The sequence below is a fragment of the Asterias amurensis genome, chromosome 8 (assembly GCF_032118995.1).
Source record: "Asterias amurensis chromosome 8, ASM3211899v1".
In the NCBI taxonomy this organism is placed as follows: domain Eukaryota; kingdom Metazoa; phylum Echinodermata; class Asteroidea; order Forcipulatida; family Asteriidae; genus Asterias; species Asterias amurensis.
Window position 1 is genome coordinate 1339506 of NC_092655.1, and position 23040 is coordinate 1362545.

The 23040-nt window shown below is 41.8% G+C and overlaps 1 protein-coding gene across 1 annotated transcript; it reads left to right on the forward strand.

Annotated features, from left to right (window-relative positions):
* The first annotated feature begins 180 nt into the window (after nucleotides 1-180).
* On the forward strand, nucleotides 181-21956 carry LOC139940612 (coatomer subunit alpha-like). The gene is made up of 29 exons (XM_071936950.1): nucleotides 181-264; nucleotides 1071-1174; nucleotides 1581-1694; nucleotides 2953-3107; nucleotides 3500-3576; nucleotides 4016-4125; nucleotides 4634-4749; nucleotides 5190-5289; nucleotides 5562-5697; nucleotides 6325-6407; nucleotides 7088-7305; nucleotides 7690-7765; nucleotides 8416-8498; nucleotides 8864-9089; nucleotides 9783-9921; nucleotides 10645-10885; nucleotides 11663-11731; nucleotides 12093-12282; nucleotides 13169-13264; nucleotides 13577-13662; nucleotides 14002-14212; nucleotides 14712-14812; nucleotides 15498-15647; nucleotides 16247-16383; nucleotides 16600-16786; nucleotides 17915-18025; nucleotides 18471-18632; nucleotides 19829-19941; nucleotides 20476-21956. The coding sequence occupies exons 2-29, from the start codon at nucleotides 1135-1137 to the stop codon at nucleotides 20615-20617; spliced, it is 3669 nt and encodes a 1222-aa protein (XP_071793051.1). The 5' UTR covers nucleotides 181-264; nucleotides 1071-1134; the 3' UTR covers nucleotides 20618-21956.
* Nucleotides 21957-23040: the final 1084 nt, after the last annotated feature.

Consider the following 23040-nt stretch of genomic DNA (forward strand, 5'->3'; position numbering starts at 1 on the left):
GTAATCCATCGATGGCCCCGCCCACCCCACTGATTTCCCGATCGAAGCCCTGGCTCCGAAACTATAAATTGTACCGTTGATCTATCCACAAGTGAAATGGACACCAGACGTCCTCCTGAAAGGTCGTTGGTACTCCGCGGTAAGGGTTAAGTGTTGGCAGACGATATGGGTTATCAGCGGGAATTTTTCGCGTATGGCAAAGTGACGTGGCCACGATTTGTTGCCATTCGTTTGTGCAGTTAGGGTTTGTTTCTCTGCAAACAGGTGAGTTTTAATTTTACTTTTTTACTAAATAAATACACTGTAATAAGCATAGCACATGGAAGTTATGGCTCCGAAGTTATCAAAATGATTTGTTTCACTGCTTGCCTTAAATCGTGTGATTATTTCCATTGCCCGGTCTTCCGTATCTGACAAAAAAAAGTTCGGCCGAGAACGACCGTCACAAACTCAAGTCAACTCAAAATAAAAAGGCGTCAATTCAGTTTATTTATTTTCAACTTACCTATTTTACCTGAGACGGGAATACGGTTATCAATAATCATATAAGGATCTTATATAGGGAAAAGTTTCCGTATGGCGCCACCACTTTTTCAATTCATTCGAAATAAAATAATATAGTACCTAATTTACTACCTGATTGATATATCCCTTTTTGTAAAAATGAGTGAAAAAGTGGTGGCGCCATACGAAAAGTTATCCTTATATAGTAAATAGTTATAATGTGATAATTTTTAGGGAAAGCTTTCCGTACCCCTGATTCCACTTTTCCACTAATTGTTACCACAAAACAAACACAAAACGGGAATTTAGATTATAAATTATTAAAAATTCTACACCATTTTATTCCTCTTTTGTCTTTAGTCTTTTCTTAATTAGAAAATAGGAATGGTGTATCTCATTTATTTGACTTTGACTTTGACTTGAGTAAATTACAATTAAATACTATTTCAACTTCATTTCATGGCAGCCGGCAGTATTTGAACTTCATGAAAAAGTGGTGGCAGGACACACAGAAACTTTTCCCATTTACATACTTCCATTCTTTCTTCCTCTATTTTATTTTTAAGACTACTACTACGTCATTTCACATCGAGTTTGATTTCAAAAGAGAGAGAGACGAGGTTTTCAGCAATGCTGACCAAGTTTGAAACAAAATCGGCCAGGGTCAAAGGTGAGATATTCAAATCCAAAATCAGTGAATCTAAACTGTCCAGTGTTTGTCCCAAACGACGGACAGTAAATACAGGGCCTCGGGGAGACATACAATGTAGCTATTCCCTGGGGTATGCCCATTTGCCGGGGTGGATCAGGGGTAAAGAGGTCCAAGTGTGAAAGGGCCGGCACGGGGTTGCCCCCCCCCCCCCAACCCACACTGGGGAATAGAGGTTTGTGAAAAGGACATTGATGCATCAAGTCAGTGGAAATAAATGTTTAACCCTGTTTTTTAACTGCCCTTTCTATATTTTAGTGTTGCTCTCTAAGCGCCTTGATGCCTGGCATAAGGCCCAATATAAATACTCTTTTTATTGTAATCACTATTAATAATCTTTAACGTGTGAATTGTTTCTTCCATCCAGGCCTCTGTTTCCATCCGAAGCGGCCATGGATCTTGACCAGCTTACATAATGGCACTATACAGCTCTGGGACTACCGCATGTGTACCATGCTGGAAAAATTTGATGAGCATGACGGTAAGAGTATAGACGATGTGACCTGTGACATGTTTACAAAAGAGCCACAGAGCCTGGACTTCTTGCAACAGGCATGATTTGTACACAGCTCAATGGAAGAAGACATAAAATCTATGGAGATTGCACTGTCTAATTCTTATCAACTTTTGAAATGATGAAAGGGGGCACATCTCAAAACTTGTCCAGCTTTTACTTTCATAACTCTTGGTTTTACGTGGAAATTATGACACAAAATGTCAACTTTCCCATAGGACCAGTGTAGTACAGTGCCTGCCAGAATACTTAAAGAATGTAAAAGGTCACACTTATTGTAAACAAGGTTCACATGGTCTATACAATCTGTCTGGTTTTGTTTTTAATATTTTATATTTTGAACGAGATATTAATGTAGTCTTACATCACATGGCCGGACTTCTACTTCAAGGTGAGGGCTACACTTGACTGATTTGGGCTATCAACCCAAATCGACTGTTGGTAACCAGGGGTATGCTGCCATTTACTCCTGGGGCTGAAACAGGGTTATCCCTGTGTACTCCCCAGGGAGCTGAGATGGTTTAAAGAACCGTGTCTTAATGTTGCCTATGTCCGTCTGATGTCTACTACAATTTATGTCCACTCTGTTTGTTTGTCTGTTTTTGTTTCTTTGTTTTGTTTTGTCTTTTGTATTTTGTTTTGCTTGTTCTTTATTGTTTACTTAAGTCTATTTTCTGTGTGTTTAAGGCATTCCGTTTATAAGCTTCGGCTTCCTGGGTTATGCCTCCATGTATTAGTTTTATTGTATCTATTGTTTTGTTTTCTTATTAAGTGGTTATCCTTTGTGGAAATAAATGTTCGTTGAATTGAATTGAATTGAAGATGGAGGAAAGGCCCAGTAATCAGGAGTAATAATGTTGGAAGCGCTTTGAGATGCCATTCTGGTGTAAAAACCGCTACATAAAAACTGGTTATCATTAGTAGTAGTACCCCTCCATCCGTCTTGATAGGCGATGGACTTGTAACTGGGGGGACATTGTTAGGCTAGGGATGGCACTTGCGGCTGTGGCTTGCAAGGCCTACCCGGGAGTGGCAGTCGCGATGGCAGCCCCGACAGATGAACGTTGAAGCAGCAGTTGGCATCTGTTTCCTCTGACAGCGTTTTGCATTGTGTTCATATTATTATTATTATTATTGCCTTATTGAAGTGCTGGCAAGACCATTGAAGGGTCAAACAGTAGGAGGGTTGAGTAACACTGTGAATCTTTTGTTTTCCTGAATGCAGGTCCAGTGCGTGGGATTGGATTTCACCAGCAGCAGCCGCTGTTTGTATCTGGAGGTGATGACTACAAGATCAAAGTGTGGAACTACAAATTGAAGAGATGCCTTTTCACTCTGCTTGGCCATCTTGATTACATCCGCACAGCAGTATTCCATCATGTAAGTACAACTTGGAAATATAGTTTTTATTTTTTCAAACATAAGAGTATATGTTTAGTAACAATAAAACAATTTTTTTAAGTAATTGTTTGTAATGATTTATATGTTTAAAAAGTAGATAAAGTTGTTTTGGGGGTGGACTCCAACCCCTTTGTGATGTCAATTGAGGCAGACTTTGCCTTGATGCGTAGAGTAAACACACGTGCAAAGTACATGCAAGTCCAAGTCGTGAGTGTTATGGAGTTTACTTTATACACCATGGAAAAATGTACTAAAATGTTAAAAATATCGAGAAGAATTGGGGTTTAAAAAATGTGATGATGCACAAATTTTACATGATCAAAGAGACGACCAGGAGAAGTAACAATCAAACACTACTTTTCTCCTCTCAGGAATACCCATGGATTCTAAGTGCATCTGATGATCAGACGATCCGCATTTGGAATTGGCAGTCAAGAAATTGTATCCAGTGAGTAGTGCAGGGATGAGACTGTTCAGACTTTTGGCTGAATTCAGACTTTTTATGTCGGCCTGGTGAAGAAAATCAGACAATATTTTTTTCCACAAATAAAGAAATCCCGCTAATTGGTCTTCTTCTCTAGTGCTTTGGATACTGTTTCCAAAAGCTCCTTTGAATCTATAACCCCAGGGGTTACCAAATGGTAGAAATGCCATTATTTCAACATACCTTTGAATTTGTATCCAAGTTTCCGACTTTGTCCTTAGTAATGACTCACCCCTGGTATTGTCCACATTCTTATCATATCATCGCACCAAAATGTGTTGTACCCTAATTTTGCAAAAACAAAGTATCTCAATTTTGCCACTGATACAAGGTATATATGAATGTAAATTAATGATGAAGAATCTGTTTGATTAAGGCAACATACTCTTTCTCCACCCTTCAGTGTCTTGACTGGTCACAACCATTACGTGATGTGCGCCAACTTTCATCACAGTGAAGATCTGGTTGTATCTGCCTCCTTGGACCAGACAGTCAGAGTGTGGGATATCTCTGGTAAGTGAAAGAGTAAGATTTTCAAGAGCACCAAACTCAAGCTCTAGTAAGTAGGATTTGAAACTTTGCATGGTGGAAATAAGATATAGAAGAGTTTGCGGTAACACCATGTAATAACAATCTCTAAATGAGTTGGGGTGGTTCTTCAGAGTCCAGCATTCTCTAGAAGACGATCAGAGCATACTGATCGAAACGTCAAGTTAATCCAACGGTTCTTTTCAGAACCACCCCAACTCATTTAGAGATTGTTATTACATGGTGTTACCGCAAACTCTTCTATATCAAGCTCTAGTGTTTCTGATCAGCAGATTGGGTTGGAGTCCGGGTTGTGCTATGCCTCAAATCCTAAATGCGTATTATTTTTTATTAAAGACTGGGACAAAATACGAGCTTCTTCTGCCTAGAGGTGGAAGGCGAGGAAAAAAACCACTGCCTAGACCCCATCCCCTTAAATAATTACCATTACCCAGAAATAGATAATAAATTTTGTTTAATCATTACTTTGAAGGTCTGCGTAAGAAGAATGTTGCCCCCGGGCCGGGAGGCATAGAGGACCATGTCAAGTCTACCATGACACCTGACCTGTTTGGATCCGCTGACGCTGTGGTCAAGCACGTCTTGGAGGTAAGAACTGTCTTATAAAACCAGACATCATTGTATTTTGTCTTTGTTAACTTTTTGATTGTATGTGAGATTAGAGGTTAATTTCATCAAACATGTAAGCAGATTTGTTTTGCTTACAGAGCAGCGCCCAATTTCACAGAGTTGCTTGAGCAGCAAAGTAGTGCTTAAAGACAGTGGACACTATTGGTAATTGTCAAAGACCAGTCTTCTCACTTGCTGTATCCCAACATATTCATAAAATAACAGACCTGTGAAATATTCAGCTCAATCGGTCATCGAAGTTGCGAGATAATAATGAAAGCAAAAACACCCTTGCTGCAAATTTTACTGCAAATCTCCATGTGAAATAAATGCAAGGTCAAAGGTGATTATGGACGTTTCAATTCTTGAATGAAAAAACTATTTATCCATTCACTATGTTTATTTATGGTTTGACTTAGGGTCATGATCGAGGTGTCAACTGGGCCTGCTTCCATCCCACTATGCCACTGATTGTTTCAGCCGCTGACGACCGCTACGTCAAACTGTGGAGGATGAACGGTAAGTTTTTTTAAAAACATTCTCAGTTGACTTCCAAAAAGGCGGAAATGGTTGAAAAATTGTGCAGAGGTGCGTTCCGCGTCCTGTTTCTTATCCCGTCTGCCATTTTAGGAGTAAAAAATTACGCAAAGGAATTGACTCCCATAATGGCGGTAGGTGCCTTCCGCTTCAGACAAGGGGGTCCATACCCAACTACTTCTATCCATTTTAAAGTTGATATCATTGGCACTTTCCTCTTGTAAACACCTGTTGTTGTTGTTGTTTATTTCTAGATGCCAAAGCCTGGGAGGTAGACACCTGTCGAGGTCATTATAACAATGTGTCTTGCGTGACCTTTCACCCTCGCCAGGAGTTGATCCTGAGTAACTCGGAGGATAAGAGCATCCGTGTTTGGGATATGTCCAAAAGGTAGGTTTCACTGCAAACTCGTCCCATGGGTTACTTTATTTCCAACCATGTTTACAATAGTAAACCCTGGGATGGAAACTCTTTACTTGGACCCTGATTGGACAACGACTTTACAATATTAGAATATGTTCCATATTCATAGGTACAGCCAGCCGCCGGCAACCAACAATGTACAAACAAGCTATTAAATCTGGTACCGTACTACGAGATTATGACGAAGATGTGAATTGCGAAAAGCAGCCAGACTATTTTAATTTGCATACATATCCAAACAATTTGGATATGCAAATGATCCAATACCAGGGTGAGAGAGCGTTCAACCTTGTAACCGATCGACACACTCTTGGGACGAGGTTGGGTTCACTGGTTCTCTGGTTAAATCTTGTTAAGTAGGTAATATGGTACCATTAGTCTATAAATCTACATAAATTTATGCAAATGCACTAAAGTACTTCTCATTCTTTTGTCACTATTTGCTGTTAAAATTGCAACTCCCACCTGAGTAATATGCCTGTGAGGTTTTTTTATAGAACGAGGGAAAAGTGCTAAGTATACAGTGTGAACACACATAGGTGTAAGGGTAAAACCAAAACCAAAAAATGTTTTCCTCTATTTTTACCCCATTAGAACGTGCATCCAGACGTTCCGTCGTGACCATGATCGCTTCTGGGTGATCTGCCCTCACCCAACCCTCAACCTGTTTGCTGCTGGTGAGTGCTAATTCACAACAACGCTCAATTTAACCCAAATAGGAAATAATGATAGCAATAATGTAAGATTTACTGGCCTGTATGCTTCGTTTTTGAAAGGGCAAGGGCACCAAGGCATTTTCTCCTTGGTAAAGGTCACCTCTATGAAGAAATTTCTACTGGAGCATTTCAAGGGCACCAAGGCAATCACCAGGGGCACTGGAGGCAATAGACCGATACATTAGGCTCTGCCCACGGTGCACGTGTGAGCAAGAACACGTGCGCATCTCCAATGCCATTCTGCACAACTCTGCCGCGAGCACCAAGCATACGCGCACCAGCATGTCATACTTTATTTTGTTAGACGTTTGGTTGCGCATTGGGTTGTGATTGGTCAATACGCAATGGGGCGGAGCTTGATGGATTTGTCCTTTGCCCCGGTTGCCTCCATGAAGCACCGCGTCGAGGACACATTATTAGTCAATCACTCTAGGGGTCAAGCCCAGTTCATACTTTCTGCCAACGCGAGTGCAAATGCGATACAAATTTTGCAACAACAGTTCGCAACAGTTGACGAGTGCTCAACTCCTGCGAATCGTTCACTGCGAACACAGCTATGTGACATCAAAATTGGCGTCCCATTTGCAGGGAGTATTTTCTGGGCTCTACTTATAACTAATTTGAATAACTGTCTGTATCAGGACATGACAGCGGTATGATCGTCTTCAAGTTGGAGAGAGAGCGTCCAGCCTTTGCCGTCAACGGCAACATCCTGTACTACGTCAAGGAGCGTTATCTACGCAAGCTGGACTTTACTACCTCCAAGGATACCGCTATCATGCAGCTACGAGGAGGTAGCAAGAGCCCAGTGTACAGCATGTCTTATAACCCGGCCGAGAATGCTGTACTTGTCTGCACTGTGAGTTTCTCGTTTACAGGTTTTATTTTATTTTACGTTATTATACTTATGAGGTATCCCCCAACTCACAAGGCCAGTCGGCCATTTCAAATGGTTTGGGCTATTGACCAAAATCAACTGCCACCAGAGGCACACTGCCACTTACTCCTGGGGTTGAAACAGGGTTATATATACCCCCCTTCTGAAAGGATGCAGGCATGGGTATCATCCACTAGGAGCCGAATGGGTAGAGCAGAATGCACTTTATCCCCAACTTTTTACAAAGCAACTTTTTACAAAACAGATGTAGTGTCATGCCGGTAATGCTCAGAAGCCCTGCCAGCCGTGGTCAAAACCTTTTCCAGTGACTTGACCAACCATTTTGAAATGATTTCTTTTTTACAGCGGACCAGTAATGTGGACAACAGTACCTATGACTTATACCAAGTCCCCAAAGAGAGCGACAAACAAAACCCTGACGGTAGGTAACATTTGAATCCAACCACTTCTAAAATATAGTAATTATAATAATTTGGGGGGCTAATCGTCCTTACTCATAGCTAGAGCTGAATTGCGAAGGACGCGACTACAACGTGTTCGAGAAGCAGGCATGCAAAGGCGCATTCAACCCATTATGACCACGGAGCACAGCCAAGATCGTAAGTGTTTGATTTTTTCTTAAGGGAGAAAAATCGAATAGTATGGAAAACCCTCGTGGTACAGCAGAGAACCAACGCACACATCATCTCACATATGGCCCTGGCTGGGAATCGAACCGGGGTCCCCTTGGTGAGAGGCAAGTGCTTTACGCACAAACCAACCGTGCATCTGACTATGAGTCTTGTTACTTTACCTGAATGTTTTGTTTGATTCTATTTGAACTCAAGGCTGCACTTGTAAAGTTTTCATTGTGTAACTTGGATCAGGCATACCAACATAATCAGAGTCCAACAATTTCGATGCTGAGTTACTGAATGGTGTTGAACTGAGGACTGTACTAGTAAACTGATCATGCTTTACATGGGATCAGGCACACCAACATAATCAGAGTCCAACAGTTTGGGATTTACCTATGATGTTTTTTTAGTACGAAGTTCTTTGATTAACTTTATATCTGTCTTTATCCTAAAGCTCCTGAAGGAAAGAGGTCATCTGGTCTGTCTGCCATCTGGGTTGCAAGGAACCGCTTTGCCGTCATGGACAGAACTCATGCCGTAAGTGAAAGTGTTTTTAGCATCCTAAATCTGAACACAAATACTTCTTAAAAAACTTCACCCTCGCAGGTACCCATTTATACCCCTGGGGGAAGGAAAGCAACTATAGTAAAGGATCTTGCTCAAGGACACATGGTCGAGGCCTGGATTTGAACCCACACTCCGATGACTTAACCACCAGAGTTTGAATTTTATGCTTTAAACCACTCTGCCATGACACACTACTAATACAGAGTTATGCAGTTCTTATGCTGCGATTATAAACTGTGGTATTATTATTTTTCTACTTGCTAATGTGGTTAATGCTTTCCACTTTTTTTTTTTCTCAAGCGTTAATTCACTTTTGATTTCCATTTCCGTTTCAGGTCATCATCAAGAATCTTAAGAACGAGGTCACCAAGAAAGTTCAAACGCCGACCTGCGATGAAATCATGTACGCCGGTACCGGCATGCTGCTGCTACGAGACAACGACAACGTCACCATGTTTGATGTGCAGCAGAAACGCTCAGTTGGAACGGTGCGTATCTCAAAGGTTCGCTACGCCATCTGGTCAGCTGATATGTCCCACGTGGCCCTTCTTGGAAAGCACAGTAAGTTCATAAAAATTGTAAACTATTGTAAAAATTGTAAATTACAGGAATATTCCATTAAAGAAAGAGGCTTAAAAGACACATTTCTTCGCCTGACAACTTACACCTGTTATCTCCATGTAATTGCTTTTACAAACAGTGGACTTAATTGAATCTTGACCCAAATAATAACTGAATAAAAGGGTAGCGAAGAGTTCTTAAACGGTCGTTTAAAACCGGCAAGGTCGTTACCGCGTGATAAAGGCCCGAGCCGAACGGCCCTACAATGCTTTAAACATCCGTTTAAGAATGTGTCACTTCTCTTTTATTCCAATTCATAAGTGCCTTTTGTTAAAAAACGTTAAAAAAATACAATTATAGACACTTCAACAATTGAAAATTCAAGCTTTAAATATTAAAAAAAAACTTTGTAAAGAATCTGTGTGATGTGCGTTGGTTGTGTGTACACGCGCACGCTTAGAGTACGCGCGGCGCTCGCTGTTACTAATAGCTATGAATTGTGTTCCGCGTGATAGTCTTGCGTGCCCGACACGCGGAAGCCAGCCAGTTATAAACAGCTCCAGCTGGTTATTATCAACCGTTTAAACACCCCTACGTGACGCGCTGTCCACCTATAGGAGTAGCGAAACTGTCTGGGGTATTTATGAATTCAACTTAATAACTCATCGCATATGATTTTTTTTTATCATGTAGCGCTGGGAATCTGTAACCGGAAGCTTGACAGCCTTTGCACCATCCATGAGAATATCAGAGTGAAGAGTGGAGCTTGGGACGAGAGTGGAGTTTTCATCTATACCACTAGTAACCACATCAAATACGTCATCAGTAATGGGTAGGTTGCAGGTCAACAAGTGAGGGCGACGTTTACTCTGAAACACTGGGTGTGTTCGTTTAGCTTCCCTGGGTCTACCCCGCGGTGCTCATTCTGGTGGGCCCCTGACAAGAGCTAATCGAACGACCACTCACTGCTCTCGTAGTGACGTCGTTTTACCTGGGGCCAGCCCCCAAGTGACCCACTCCACATGCAGGGCTCTGGGGGCTGACCTGGGTGTGCCCCTGGAATGGCGTCAAAAGCTATTCGAAACGCACCAGGGCAGACTGGGGATGACCCAGGGAAGCTAAACGAACGCACCCACTAGCATCATGACAAGTCCCCTTTTCATAGAGCTGTTTAAAACCCCCGTCACACCGAACTTGTTCTCACTAAGTTCTGAAAAATGTAGTCTTGGTGCAAGACGATAGTAATATGAGCATCGTGGAGGGAGCAAGCGGGGATTGCGGTTGTTGAATGGTGGAGTAAATAACATTGCTTGCACCAAGACTAAATTTTTTAAGAACGTAGTGAGACAAGTTCGGTGTGATCGGGGTATAAGCAGAAATAAAGGCTTTCAAAATTTCTGCTAAGGAAAAAGAAGCAGGATACCACTGACAGATTGTACATGAAACATGCTTTTTTGGTCGGTAACTTTTTCTGGTTACTTTGTTGTGCTTAGCTCCTTTGAACAGCTCTATGAAATTGTGCCGAGGTTATCATGTGACTTTCTTACCCTTACAGGGATCACGGCATCATCCGCACACTGGATGTTCCCATCTACATCACCCGTGTCAAAGGTCAGAATGTCTACTGCTTGGATCGCGAATGCCGCCCTCGCATCCTGAGCATCGACCCGACTGAGTTCAAGTTTAAGCTGGCGTTGATCCACCGCAAGTACGACGAGGTGCTGCACATGGTTCGCACTGCTAAGCTGGTTGGCCAGTCCATCATCGCTTACCTGCAGAAGAAGGGATACCCAGAGGTAGGCAAAAATTTCTTCATACAACCTCAAGAGGGCTTGATTTATTACAAAAATCCCCACTAGCCCACAAAGCCTCATTTCTCTAAGCACAGAAAATCTTGCTTAGCAGAGGCGAGTTACCAGCCAAAATACCAAGTGATATTGACCTTGTGTGACTGGCTCTCTGTTAAAATATGCTGAGTAGATACATTTTCTAAGCACAGAAAATTTTCGCTTAGCTGAATCAGAATACCAGCTGAAACACTGAGTAATGTATATTGTTTGTGGCTGGCTCCCTCCTTTTATTTGCTAAGCAGAGAAAATTTCTAAGCAAAAGATTCTGCCAAACAGCATTGTGAAATTTGTCTCGTTGCTCAGAACTGCCACTGGACCATGAAACATTTCTCACAAGAGCTCAAAAAGTATCTTCTTATTTTTTATTTTCAGAGCTTTTCAGAGAAATTTAATAAGGAAGCAAAAGGGTGCGTTCGTTTAGCTTCCCTGGGTCGACCCCGGTGTGTGGTTTTTTTTTTTCCCAGGACGATTGTGTGCAAAAAATAACCCACGTTCGTCCCAGAAAAAAAAACCGCCACACACCGGGGTTGGCCCAGGGAAGCTAAATGAACGCCCCCTAAGTTAAACATGTAAATCTTGGTAGTATGTGTTTGGAGAAGTTATCGACTGCTTGGTTTATTGGTCATACTCTGATTAATAGTGGAGGTCAGCCCTGTGACACTAGGTTGTTGGATAACTGGATTTGCCTTACGATTTGTCTTATGATCTGTCTTGTGTTTTCAGGTTGCGTTGCACTTTGTCAAGGATGAGAAGACGCGCTTTGCTCTCGCTCTGGAATGTGGGAACATCGAGGTAAGAAATGAAACTTCATCATCTCTCAACAATTCTTGCAATCCATGTCTGCGCTTTAAAGTTCAGGACCCCTGGTCATTGCCATGCTTACTGTAAGCTAAGATTCAGCGCTTGCGGAAGCAGAGAATTCCGCACTTGCGTCAAGAGTATTTCATGGGTAAGCAGGAAGTGTATTCCTTCTTACTAGGCATTCCATGCTTACACAGCTATCGTAGAAATTATGCGCTTTGACGGCAAGCAGACGGGAGGCAGAGAATGGTTATTGTAGGCGCAGAATTCACGGTAAGCAGAGCCACGACTTTAGGCCCGGGTGCCGTCATCCAGGGCCCAAGATTTACTTCTCTTTTATTTCTTGAATCAGGTTGCCTTAGAAGCCGCCAGGGCCCTTGATGATAAGAGTTGCTGGGAGAAGCTTGGGGAAGCAGCCCTTCTACAAGGGAACCATCAGGTGGTTGAGATGGCTTACCAACGAACCAAGAACTTTGATAAGTTGGCCTTTCTCTATCTGATCACTGGTAATCTGGAGAAACTGCGCAAGATGATGAAGATTGGTGAGTTTAATAACAATCATAATCATAGACGTCTGGATGTTGTAATCTTAGATAAGGCAAAGAAGATGTGTCATCTCATTGACATAGCTGTGCCGGGAGATTTAAGGGTAGCTTGGAAGGAGATGGACAAGATCCAAAAGTACCAAGACCTGGCCAGGGAACTTCGTAAGATTTGGCAGGTAAAGGTAAAAGTAGTCCCCGTGGTGGTTGGAGCACTTGGCACCATTCCCAAAGCACTGGGGAAACATCTAGATGAAATAGGGACAAATGTGAGGGTAGATCTGTTACAGAAGGCAGCGCTTTTGGGAACAGCGAGGATCCTGAGAAAGACCCTTGAGATCTAAGGCTATGGGACGTAGCCCGACTCGAGGAGTTACCGGCACAAATGAAAATATGATCTTTCTTTTGCATGCTGTGATAAGATGAAATAATAATAATAATAATAATAATAATAAAATTTATAATAAACAAACTAACACCCTTAACCCCCAAAGGGTCCTGAGGCGATTGACAGAGGTTATGAATATAAGCAAGTTAAGAAAATACAGAAAATTTTAAGATAAACAGATTAAGAATGCTTGACAAAATTACAAATGCCCAATAACAATGATTAGTTTGACATTATCGTTTTGGGGAAAATTAGTCAAACAAGTACTTTTAATCTTGAGTCAAAAACCGATGTTTGATAACATATTTTTCACTATTGTCTTGTGATTCCAATAACCAATAGGGCTGAAAAAGCTTTAAAGGTTTGTTATTTCATAAATATTAGGTTACATCAAACACGGATTCTGTTTTTTGGCAATTATCCATGTTGTCCTTGTGCTGTAATGGGAATTATTACTGATATGTTAATTATGTTTCCTTTACTTGAACTCCTGTGTAGCCGAGATTCGTAAGGACACCAGCGGTCAGTTTCAGTGTGCCATGTATCTGGGAGACGTTCAGGAACGAGTCAAGATACTCCAAACCTGTGGACAGAGTAAGTTTTAAGGATTTTGGTATTTTATAAAATGTCCATAGATTTACATTCAACTTACAGGGTTTGAAGATACTAATTGTGGAAAGCTTCCCTTCAAATATTACTTACTAAGGTTGTGTAGTTTTTGAGAAATGAGTAAAACAATATGTATTTTAGCACTATACAAAGTACTTTCCTGGCTTAAAAAAAAATAACACGGGCATATTACTCGAGTAGGATTCGAACCTACGACCCTTGCAATTCAAGAGGAGATGTCTTACCAACTTATTGCGTATTGAATTGAACAAACCTTTTTCCTTTTCTATTGTTCAGAGGCTCTTGCCTACTTGACGGCTGCTACCCATGGAATGACTGAAGAAGCAGAAGCACTCAAAGAAGAATTCACTGAAGATGAAAAGGTGACCAAATACTTACAAATATATCTTGACTGTGACCTTAAAGACATTGGACACTATTGGTAGTTGTCAAAGACTAGTCTTAACAGTTGGTGTATCACAACATATGCATAAAATAACAAACCTGTAAAAATATGAGCTCAACCGATCGTCAAAGTTGCAGATATTAATGAGAGAAAAAAACACCTTTGTCGCACCATGGTTTATAGAAGATTGGAAGAATAGTCACCTACGCGATAACTGCTACACACATACCACACACACACACAGACTAATTTTTTTATAGGAACTTTCACTTCCTTCCAATACCTAATTATTTATATTTTGTAAAATCGTGTCAAGGTCCCTGAGATCAATTCCAACGCCCAGCTACTACAGCCTCCTCCCCCCATCAAACAGTCTGAGGACAACTGGCCCCTCTTGACAATGTCTAAGGGATTCTTTGAGGGCGCCATGCCCCGTGGGAAGGGCGGAGCGTCGATGGTCGCCGATGCCGAGATGGAGATGGAGGAGGATGGTGGATGGGGCGAGGATGCAGAACTGGTTCTGGATGGTGAGTACTTGAGTCTTGGTTCAGTGCCAAGATTTGAATCAGAATTCAAGCTTGTATTCTTTCATTTGTAAAAGAGCAAGAGCACCAAGGCGTTTTCTCCTTGGTAAACCTTGGAGGACATTTTAGGTTTTCTATTTCAATGACTCCAAGGAAATGACCAGGGGCATGGAGGCAATCGCCTGTGTTGCCCGCGTGGGCATTGACGCAATCGTTGCCTCCGTCAAAAGTATCAGGCCTGAGAATTTGTAGGCTTGCAATCAGCCATGTGTGAGTCAGATTTGTATAATATCCAAACCTTGTATCTCTGTAGTCTGAGGAATTCAAAATTTAAGAGGTAACTTGTGAGAAACCAAGTCATTGTTAGAACTGACACATACAAAGTACAAAGAGTTATTTGCAAAATTCTTCACAAAGTAATTGGCCTGGTAGATTGCGCTTCCTATGAAGTTAAATTGAAATTAAAGTTCCTGCTATTTGTAACCGTCTTTGTTTTTCTCAGGTGGTGATGAGTTTGAAGATGCTGAGATGATGGGAGGAGGAGATGATGAAGATGGAGGATGGGATGTAGGAGATGATGATCTGGAGCTTCCTGCTGACCTGGTAAGTGCACACCAAAATTATGTAAGACACATTTCAGACAGGCTTGCCAGACACTGCCGAACTAAATAAATTGGGGTGACTCCAGGTCAACCCAAATCAAACTTAACTTGAAATTTACATTGGCTTAGTTCATGACAAAATTAGGGCCCAATTTCAAGGGCTGCTTAGCGGCCGATATTTGTGCTTACTGTGCAATTTCTATTTCATAGCTCTGCTCACCATAAGCACACAAAAAGGCATGCTAACCTTCCGATGCTTATCGCATGAAAATATATGACGTCACAATCCACGGTAAACTTGCAATATGGCCGCCCAATTTTTCTGCTAACCTGTGAAATACACCGAGGCTTAAGCAAATTGTTCTGCTACAGTAAGCACGCAGATTTGCTTACTGTTAAGCAGCGCTTTAAAATTTGGCCCTGGGGTTACCAAAGCATGGAATTCTTAAAATTTCAAAGTACATTCTAAGATCTTGATCCAAGTTTCAAACTGTTTTTGTGGGCAGTGACTCTCACCTTTGACTTACGACTCAATGACCTTAATTCTTTTAGAAGTATTGCCATAACTTGACTCATGATGACGTCACAATGAAATCGTTTTAAATACATGAACAGAGAGTCAACATGACAAAACAAAATTGTTGAAAAGATTTTCATCGTTCTCATCTTTTTTTGTTATTCTTCAGGAGATTGCTGGAGGTCCGATGGCAGGCTCCGGGGAAGAGGGGTATTTCGTCCCTCCAGTCAAGGGTACCAACCAGGCTCAAGTCTGGTGCAACAATTCCTCTCTACCAGTGGACCACATACTAGCTGGTGCATTTGAGTCTGCCACAAGGGTGAGGAACTAGACCATGCGGGTTCCAGTTTGGGACTTGGTACCTGCAACCTCGTTCCCAGGGGTGATCAATCTCACCGCGCCATTTTTTCCCAGCATGCCTTGCTCGATCATAACCCTTGGAATTGGCAAATTGAAATGTGCTATGTGCTAGCACATTTAAATGAGCCATAAATGAGCGTACATATTCATTATTCAATCTTTTCTACGCGCACACACATGTCTTTCGTCTTAAAGAATGTTTTTGTTTTTAACAAATGTGTCATTTAACCTTTTAGACGAGTGGTCATCTTAAAACTCTAATAAAATTTGAAGATTTTTTTTCTTCACAAGAGTTACCTCTATAATTGGGGAGGTAGTGCTTTCTGCTCTACCGGCCAGGCTCTGAATTGACAATACCCAAGCCTACCTCCGTATGGACTGTGAAAGGGTTAACCCTGTTTCAGCCCTAGGAGTAGGTGGCAACGGCCTCTGGAAAAAAACAATTGTAGCCCATACCTTGAAGTGGCCTTCAGGGGTTGTGTGTCTGGCGACTTGCATTAAAAAAATAATATTAAAAAAATAAGTAAATAATGATGTTTCTTGTTTCCTTGTTTTCAGCTTCTTCATGAGCAAGTTGGCGTGGTTGACTTCACCCCTTACAAGTCCCTCTTCATGCAGACCTACGCCAGAGCAAGAACAGCGTACCTGGGTTTACCCAGCCTCCCCCCACTCATGGGCTACCCGCACCGAAACTGGTAAGAACAGAGCACTGTGTACTTGACCATGTGAGGGCGCTCTTTACAGAATATGGCAGTAGGAAGGGTTTATCGCAAATAAGCACCACTTAAATTTGAATCTCCAAAACTCACTTTTCTTGTCCAGGATGCCTTCTACCATCACCCTCTTTGCAACAAGTAGTCTTTCGGATATTGACCTTTAACCTCTAGATGACCTCGATCTTTTTCCCACAGGAAAGAGTCCGGTTCCCGAGGCGGTCTGGCAGCGGTCAGCCTAAAGCTTGGTCATCTAGTTCAGAGGCTGCAATCCGCGTATCAGTTGACCACATCGGGAAAGTTTGCCGAGGCGGCGGAACGCTTCAGAGTCATTCTGCTCAGTGTTCCTCTACTGGTGGTGGACAACAAGCAGGAGATAGCAGAGGTAAGAGCCTCGGTCTTAAAATCCCATGTCTACAGCATGTCTAGATTGTACAGAGGCTCTGGGTGTATCAATCTATAGATTTGATTGGTCAGGCCATTCATAAATCAACATCATGTTTAGGAGCAAGTTTGAGTGTGCACAATGGTTAACTAAAGGTTGACCTATTGCACTCAAACCCAGGCTGGTTGACCATTGGTTGACCACTGTGGTCGACCATTTGGAACCAGCCTCGAGCCCACGGTTTATTCACTGGTCCCAACAGCATGTTCTATTCTAACATGTGTAAAGCGCAGAGGGGAACCAGTGACACTTTAGCGAAAAGGTGGAAGGTTGACGAGTCGTTCGGGTGAGTACGTCACTGTGCATGTGCGTTGCTAGTCTGTGGTCGACCACTGGTGGACTATTTGTGCGCACTCGAACTTGCGCTAGATTATGGAAAGGCTCTGGGTGTATCAATCTATACATTTGATTGGTCCGGCCAGTAATATCAAAGTTTACCCAAGTGCCGATGTCAAGGGGTGACGGTCCTGAACTTAATTTCAGTATCTAACCTTTTAACAGGTTTCCCTTCTTTTGAGAAAATCAGAAACTTCCGCAAACCAGTCTTGCAAGAGTTTTGCAAGCCGTCCTTGTACAAATTGTTTCTCAGATTCAAAATGTTTCTGGGTGATTATCCAAAGCCATATTACTTGAAGGGAATCCTTACTCAAAATAGTTTATACTATCAACAGCTGCAGCGCATCTCGCTAAGGATTAGTTTTTATAATAATTTGGGGGGGCTAATCATCCTTACTCGCAGCTAAGGGCTGAATTGCGAAGGACGCGGCTACAACGTGTTCGAGAAGCAGGCATGCAAGGGCGCATTCAGCTGCCAGCCACATCAACCCATTATGACCACAGAGCACAACCAAGATTAAAAGTGTTTGATTTTTCCTCAGGGAGGAAAAGTGGATAGTCTGGAAAACCCTCGTGGCACAGCAGAGAACCAACGCACAACTCAACTCACATATGGCCCCGACCGGGAATCGAACCGGGGTCACCTTGGTGAGAGGCGAGCAAGCCAACCGTGGTCATACATTTTGGGAGTATTTACGAATCTATGGTTTTACTTTTTCTAAACAATGACAGGCACAGCAGCTCATCAACATCTGCAGAGAGTACGTCTTGGGATTGACGATGGAGATTTATCGTAAGGAGCAGCCGAAAGGAAACCTGGAAGATCAGAAACGTAACTGCGAGGTAAGCGGTACTCTGTAAAGCGCATTAGGCGTGTCATGGCCAAATGGTCAAGAGCACTGTACTCAACCTCTGGGCCCATCTTCATAAAGCTATTAAGCAGAAAATAGTGCTAAAAGTAGAATATAATAATCCACACAAACATGACTTGAAATTGCACGGTTTATCTTTTACGTTGCGAAATCTCAGTGGTCAAGTTGGTATGACACTGCTCTAGAATTGCAAAGTCGTGGGTTTGAATCTCGCCCAAGTAATATGCCTGTGATTTTTTTCACAGAGCTCAAGAAAGTACTGAGTATACAGTGCTTACACACATCAGTGTAAATGGGTAATTTTTTTAGTATGTATTTTTTGTATAACATATTTTTAGACACGCAAAACCAAAACGCATTTCACTGTACAATTATATTTTACATGTGACAATAAAATATTATTATTGATTTGACAGTTGGCGGCATACTTCACCCACTGCAACCTGCAGCCTATCCACCAGGTTCTTACACTCCGTACAGCTCTCAATCTCTTCTTCAAGCTCAAGAACTTTAAGACGGCGGCTTCGTTTGCTCGCAGACTCCTTGAGCTCGGCCCTAAGCCAGAAGTCGCTTCACAGGTCAGTGCCTTCCCGGTGTACAGTTGTTTTATTTCATAGACCTTATGCACATGATGTCATTTCAGTAGGGCGCCCTCACCTAGAGGTCAAAAAGAAGGTTGTTCATTGGCCTATCCTGTGCGCCGCTCATACAAATCTGTACGATTAGATTGTTTCGTCACCGTTTTTCCACTAAGATGGCCGCTGGATGACGTCAATACATAAGGTCTATTGTATTCTATCTTTTTTTTTTTGACTGTTGTAACCGGGCTCGTTTTTATTGAGAGAGACCCAAGTTTTGAATCACCAGGACAAAATCTTCCGATCACATATCACCCATTTCATATAATCTCCACTGACAATTCAAAGTCTTGCTTCTCACATTCAAGGCCCTCCATGGGTTAGCACCTTGCTCCATTACAGATCTTCTACAGCAACGTAACATCAGACCAGGCCTTAGATCGTCGTCATCATCACACATACTTTATGTTCCCAAAACACGCTGGCAAGTTACGGAGACCGTGCCTTTTCCAGCTGCGCATCGCGTTTCTGGAATTCCTTGCCAGATGAGCTGAGGGACACACCTGATTTATCCATTTCAAACACAGCCTCAAGACTCATCTATTCAATTTGTCTGCTTGCTAGCTTCCGGCGCCTTTGAATGGTACCATTCCAGATACTGTGCGCCTTATAAATGTTATGTTATTATTAATATTACATGCAGGCTGCGGAAACCATGACCTCTTGTGTCCCCAGCCGTGACACTTGTGCCCTTAAGCAAGACACTTAACCATTCCTGCGTCCTTCAGATGGGACGTAAAGCCATGGGTCCCATGTGTTGTGTAAACGCATGTAAAAGAACCCAGTGCACTTATCGTAAAGAGAAGGGGTTCGCCCCGTTGTTCCTGGCTGGATTGGCAGCATATTGCGCCATAGCACCTTGTAAACCATTACATGGTGCTTAAGGATTAGGTCTTATATCTCAAACTTCATCCCACTCCTTGCAGTAATAATACCTGGCGCTTTGTATCCTTTGGCAAAAGGCGTGTTATAAAAACAGTTATTATTATTATTTATTTTTAATGTCCATGGTCTTTGCCTTGGTGTCCCTTCAAAAGTTTCCCATTGACTTTAAGATTTTCCAGATGGAAACGCCCTTTTAAAGATGAATTTCCATGCCTTCTACTGACTTTTTCTTTTGCTTCGTTTGGACGCAGACACGGAAGATTCTATTGGCGTGTGAGAAGAACCTTACGGATGCGCACAAGCTGAACTACGATGAGCATAACCCATTCGACATTTGTGGAGCTACCTATAAGCCCATATACAGGTATTTATTATTCAGCCAATAGTTGACTCTTTCAGCCTCAAATTATTTTGACATAAACAACTGCTGTCGACAACATTGGGTGCGTTCGTTTAGCTTCCCTGGGTCGACCCGGTCTGTTGAGGGGACTCACCCGGGTCAGCCCCCAGTGCCCTGCTTGTGGAGGGGGTGACCTGAGGTGCATGCCTTCACCTTGAGAGGGCGAGTGTGATAGTTCGATTAGCTTATGTCGGGGGCTCACCCGAGTAGATAAATACGTTATACGAAGATAAAAACGTTATTACACGCGCGCTCGTGAAAATAAGGAAAATATAGCGCAACGTCTCATATCCGACTCGGCCTTCAGCCTCGTTGGATATGGGATGCAGAGGCGCTATATTTTTCCGTTTTCCACTCGCGCTTGTGTGATAACTTATAATGCGGTGAAGGCATCTACACAGCACACAAGTACATTCATTTATACTATGGTCAGAAGATGTGATTCACTTTCTTCAATTGGAGATTTTGGTACAAAGGTTGTTTTTGTTTTTCGCACAGGGGAAAGCCAGTTGAGAAATGTCCGCTGAGTGGGACCTGCTACCTGCCAGAGTTCAAGGGGTCAATCTGCCGGGTCACTCAGGTCACGGAGGTCGGCAAGGACTGCCTGGGACTGCGAATCAGTCCGATGCAATTCCGTTGAGTCATCACTTCCAGACGATGGCGAGACTTACAGAGCGAAAGTTGTTAAAGATTTAATTAAAATCAGCTTCCTCTGAATCCTGTACTTTAAAGTTTTTGTTTTTGTTTTTTTGTAAGATGGTAAACAGGAAAATGCAATTGAGGTTCAACATTAGTAAACAAATCTTCTCTTTAGGAATAGTAGAGCAAACTTGTGAAACCCCCCCCCCAGATTTTGGGGGTACTTCTTTTAAAGAGGAAACACTGTGTTTGGGTTTGATGGGGGGTACTTGCTGCCACATACAGTATATTGGCCTTGTATATTTTGACCAAACTGAATGTTGCACTGAGGGGATGACTTTGAAGTTGTCTTCATGATACAGTTTAAGAAGTTGGGAGAATCCACTTTCTGTTTTTATTTCATCCTTCAAATTATATTAATCTATTGAATGAACTGTGTACAGGAATACTGGGGTTGTGTCAAGTGAAATGTATCTTGCAGACTGTGTGTTTGACCAGACTGTACTAAAAAAAGTTCAATGCCAGATGAATTGTCTTGATTTTAAAATAAAAATATGACCAATACATGCTTGATGCCCTTGGTAAAGTGTAGCTCATTAGGTGTAAATTTGCCCTGGAACATTTCAAGAGGCACCAAGGCGGATGGTGGTAATCGCCTCTGTTGCCCCCCATGAATTACCGGGCCTCCCAATGTTTAGTCTTGAATCTTCAGTTGTAGAGAAATTCCAAATCTAGTTTGTAGATTTTGGCAAACTTTAATCTATTTAACCACACCCAGGCCTGGAATTTCAACATAGAAAGGGCAACGCTGTTTGTATTTTGAAAAGAACGCTTCCTTTGGAAAATCTTAAATCAATGGGAAATGTTTGAAGGGGCACCGAGGCCAATACCAGGGAAGTGGAGGGCATGGCCTGGCTGTAGTTCCAGGCCTGCACAACTGTATTGGTTTATCTCTACAAATAACAAGCCATAGTTTTTTTGTATTAATGTTACCCAAACAAAACAAATATATATTTAACTTATACTTTAAGGTGTTGCCAGCTTGTAGGTTTAAAGTGCTTATTATCGGGTACCCATTATCTACTTTTTCTTTAAACAAGTGTATTTGCTTTGAAGTAAAATTCAACGAGGAGACAGTCTGTATTTCCCCTCACTTAGCATGTGGCTGGTAACCCATTTCTGCTAAGCAAGATTTGTCTCTGCTAAGCAGATTTGTGTTGATGGCGGCTTTATTGAATGTACCCATGTCAATATTACGAATAACTGTGATTGAAAATTACTTCTGCATTATCTGTAATAAAGGAAAAGCTCACTATGACTGCAAGATTTGTCTCTGCTCAGCAGATTTGTGTTGATGGCTGCTTTATTGAATGTACTCATGCCAATATTATGAATAACTGTGATTGAAAATTACTTCTGCATTATCTGTAATAAAGAAAAAGCTCACTATGACTGCATCCTTAATGCTTGTGAATGTGTCTATAAAAATGTTTGACTTGTGACACTTTTTAATTGCTCTGACTCAATGCTCAGATAATACTCTGGAATTCTTGTCTGGTAACCAAAGTAATAATATAGCATTTGTATCTACTAATGAGTTACTGCTAAAGGTGCCTGACCAAACAAACATTTTAAAGGCACCGGACACTAGAGGTTATTACTCAAAATAATTTGTATCATAACAAATTACTTGGTAACGAGCTAAGGAGAGCCGTTCATAGTATAAACACTGTATGTGAGAAACAGCTCCCTCTGAAGTATTACATAGTGTTTGAGAAAGAAGTAATTTCTTACTTAAATATTTGTGAGGTCTCGAAATCGGGCATCTGAAAGCACACAACTTCTGTGACATGGGTATTTTTTCTTCCACTATTATCTTGCAACTTCGATGACTGGTCTTTGACAATTACCAAAGGTGTCCAGTGTCTTTAAGACAGTTTTTTAAGTTGAGTTTTAGCATCTTCTATTGGTTTACAAGGTGCTGCACTGCATTCAGCAGCTACTGCTGGAAACAGTTGTGAATCTTCCACCCACTTTTAATAAAATAGTAGTTGAAATAATCATTGTGAAAGAAAAGAAAAACAAGTTATTTTTGTTGGCAAAGTTTCATTCGGTTATTTTATGGCAATTTACACTTTCCATAATGAGTCAACAGAGGGCAGTATTGCACTTGACCGTTAGTCAGAACAAGTGCCTGATTTAGTTTTATTCCTTCATAGACCTACGTTCATTCCTAGTGTTTCAACAATTAGTAGGATAAGTATGACACACCCAACCATTATTTTATCCTACTTACAAGTCACAGTGGTTTGCAACAAATCACTTATTTGTATGAAAAGGGGTATTCCAACCATTATTGTCAAGTTATCGAGAATTATAAACGATGTCATTCTAAAACGAAGACAAATTTAACCCAGCCCAACA

Bases quoted from the DNA above. Each gene is read 5' to 3' on its own strand.
- LOC139940612 (XM_071936950.1), top strand. From the start codon at position 1,135: ATGCTGACCAAGTTTGAAACAAAATCGGCCAGGGTCAAAG. The intron at 9,922-10,644 runs GTAGGTTGCAGG...TTACCCTTACAG, and splicing joins AAATACGTCATCAGTAATGG to GGATCACGGCATCATCCGCA. The intron at 11,732-12,092 runs GTAAGAAATGAA...TTCTTGAATCAG, and splicing joins TGGAATGTGGGAACATCGAG to GTTGCCTTAGAAGCCGCCAG.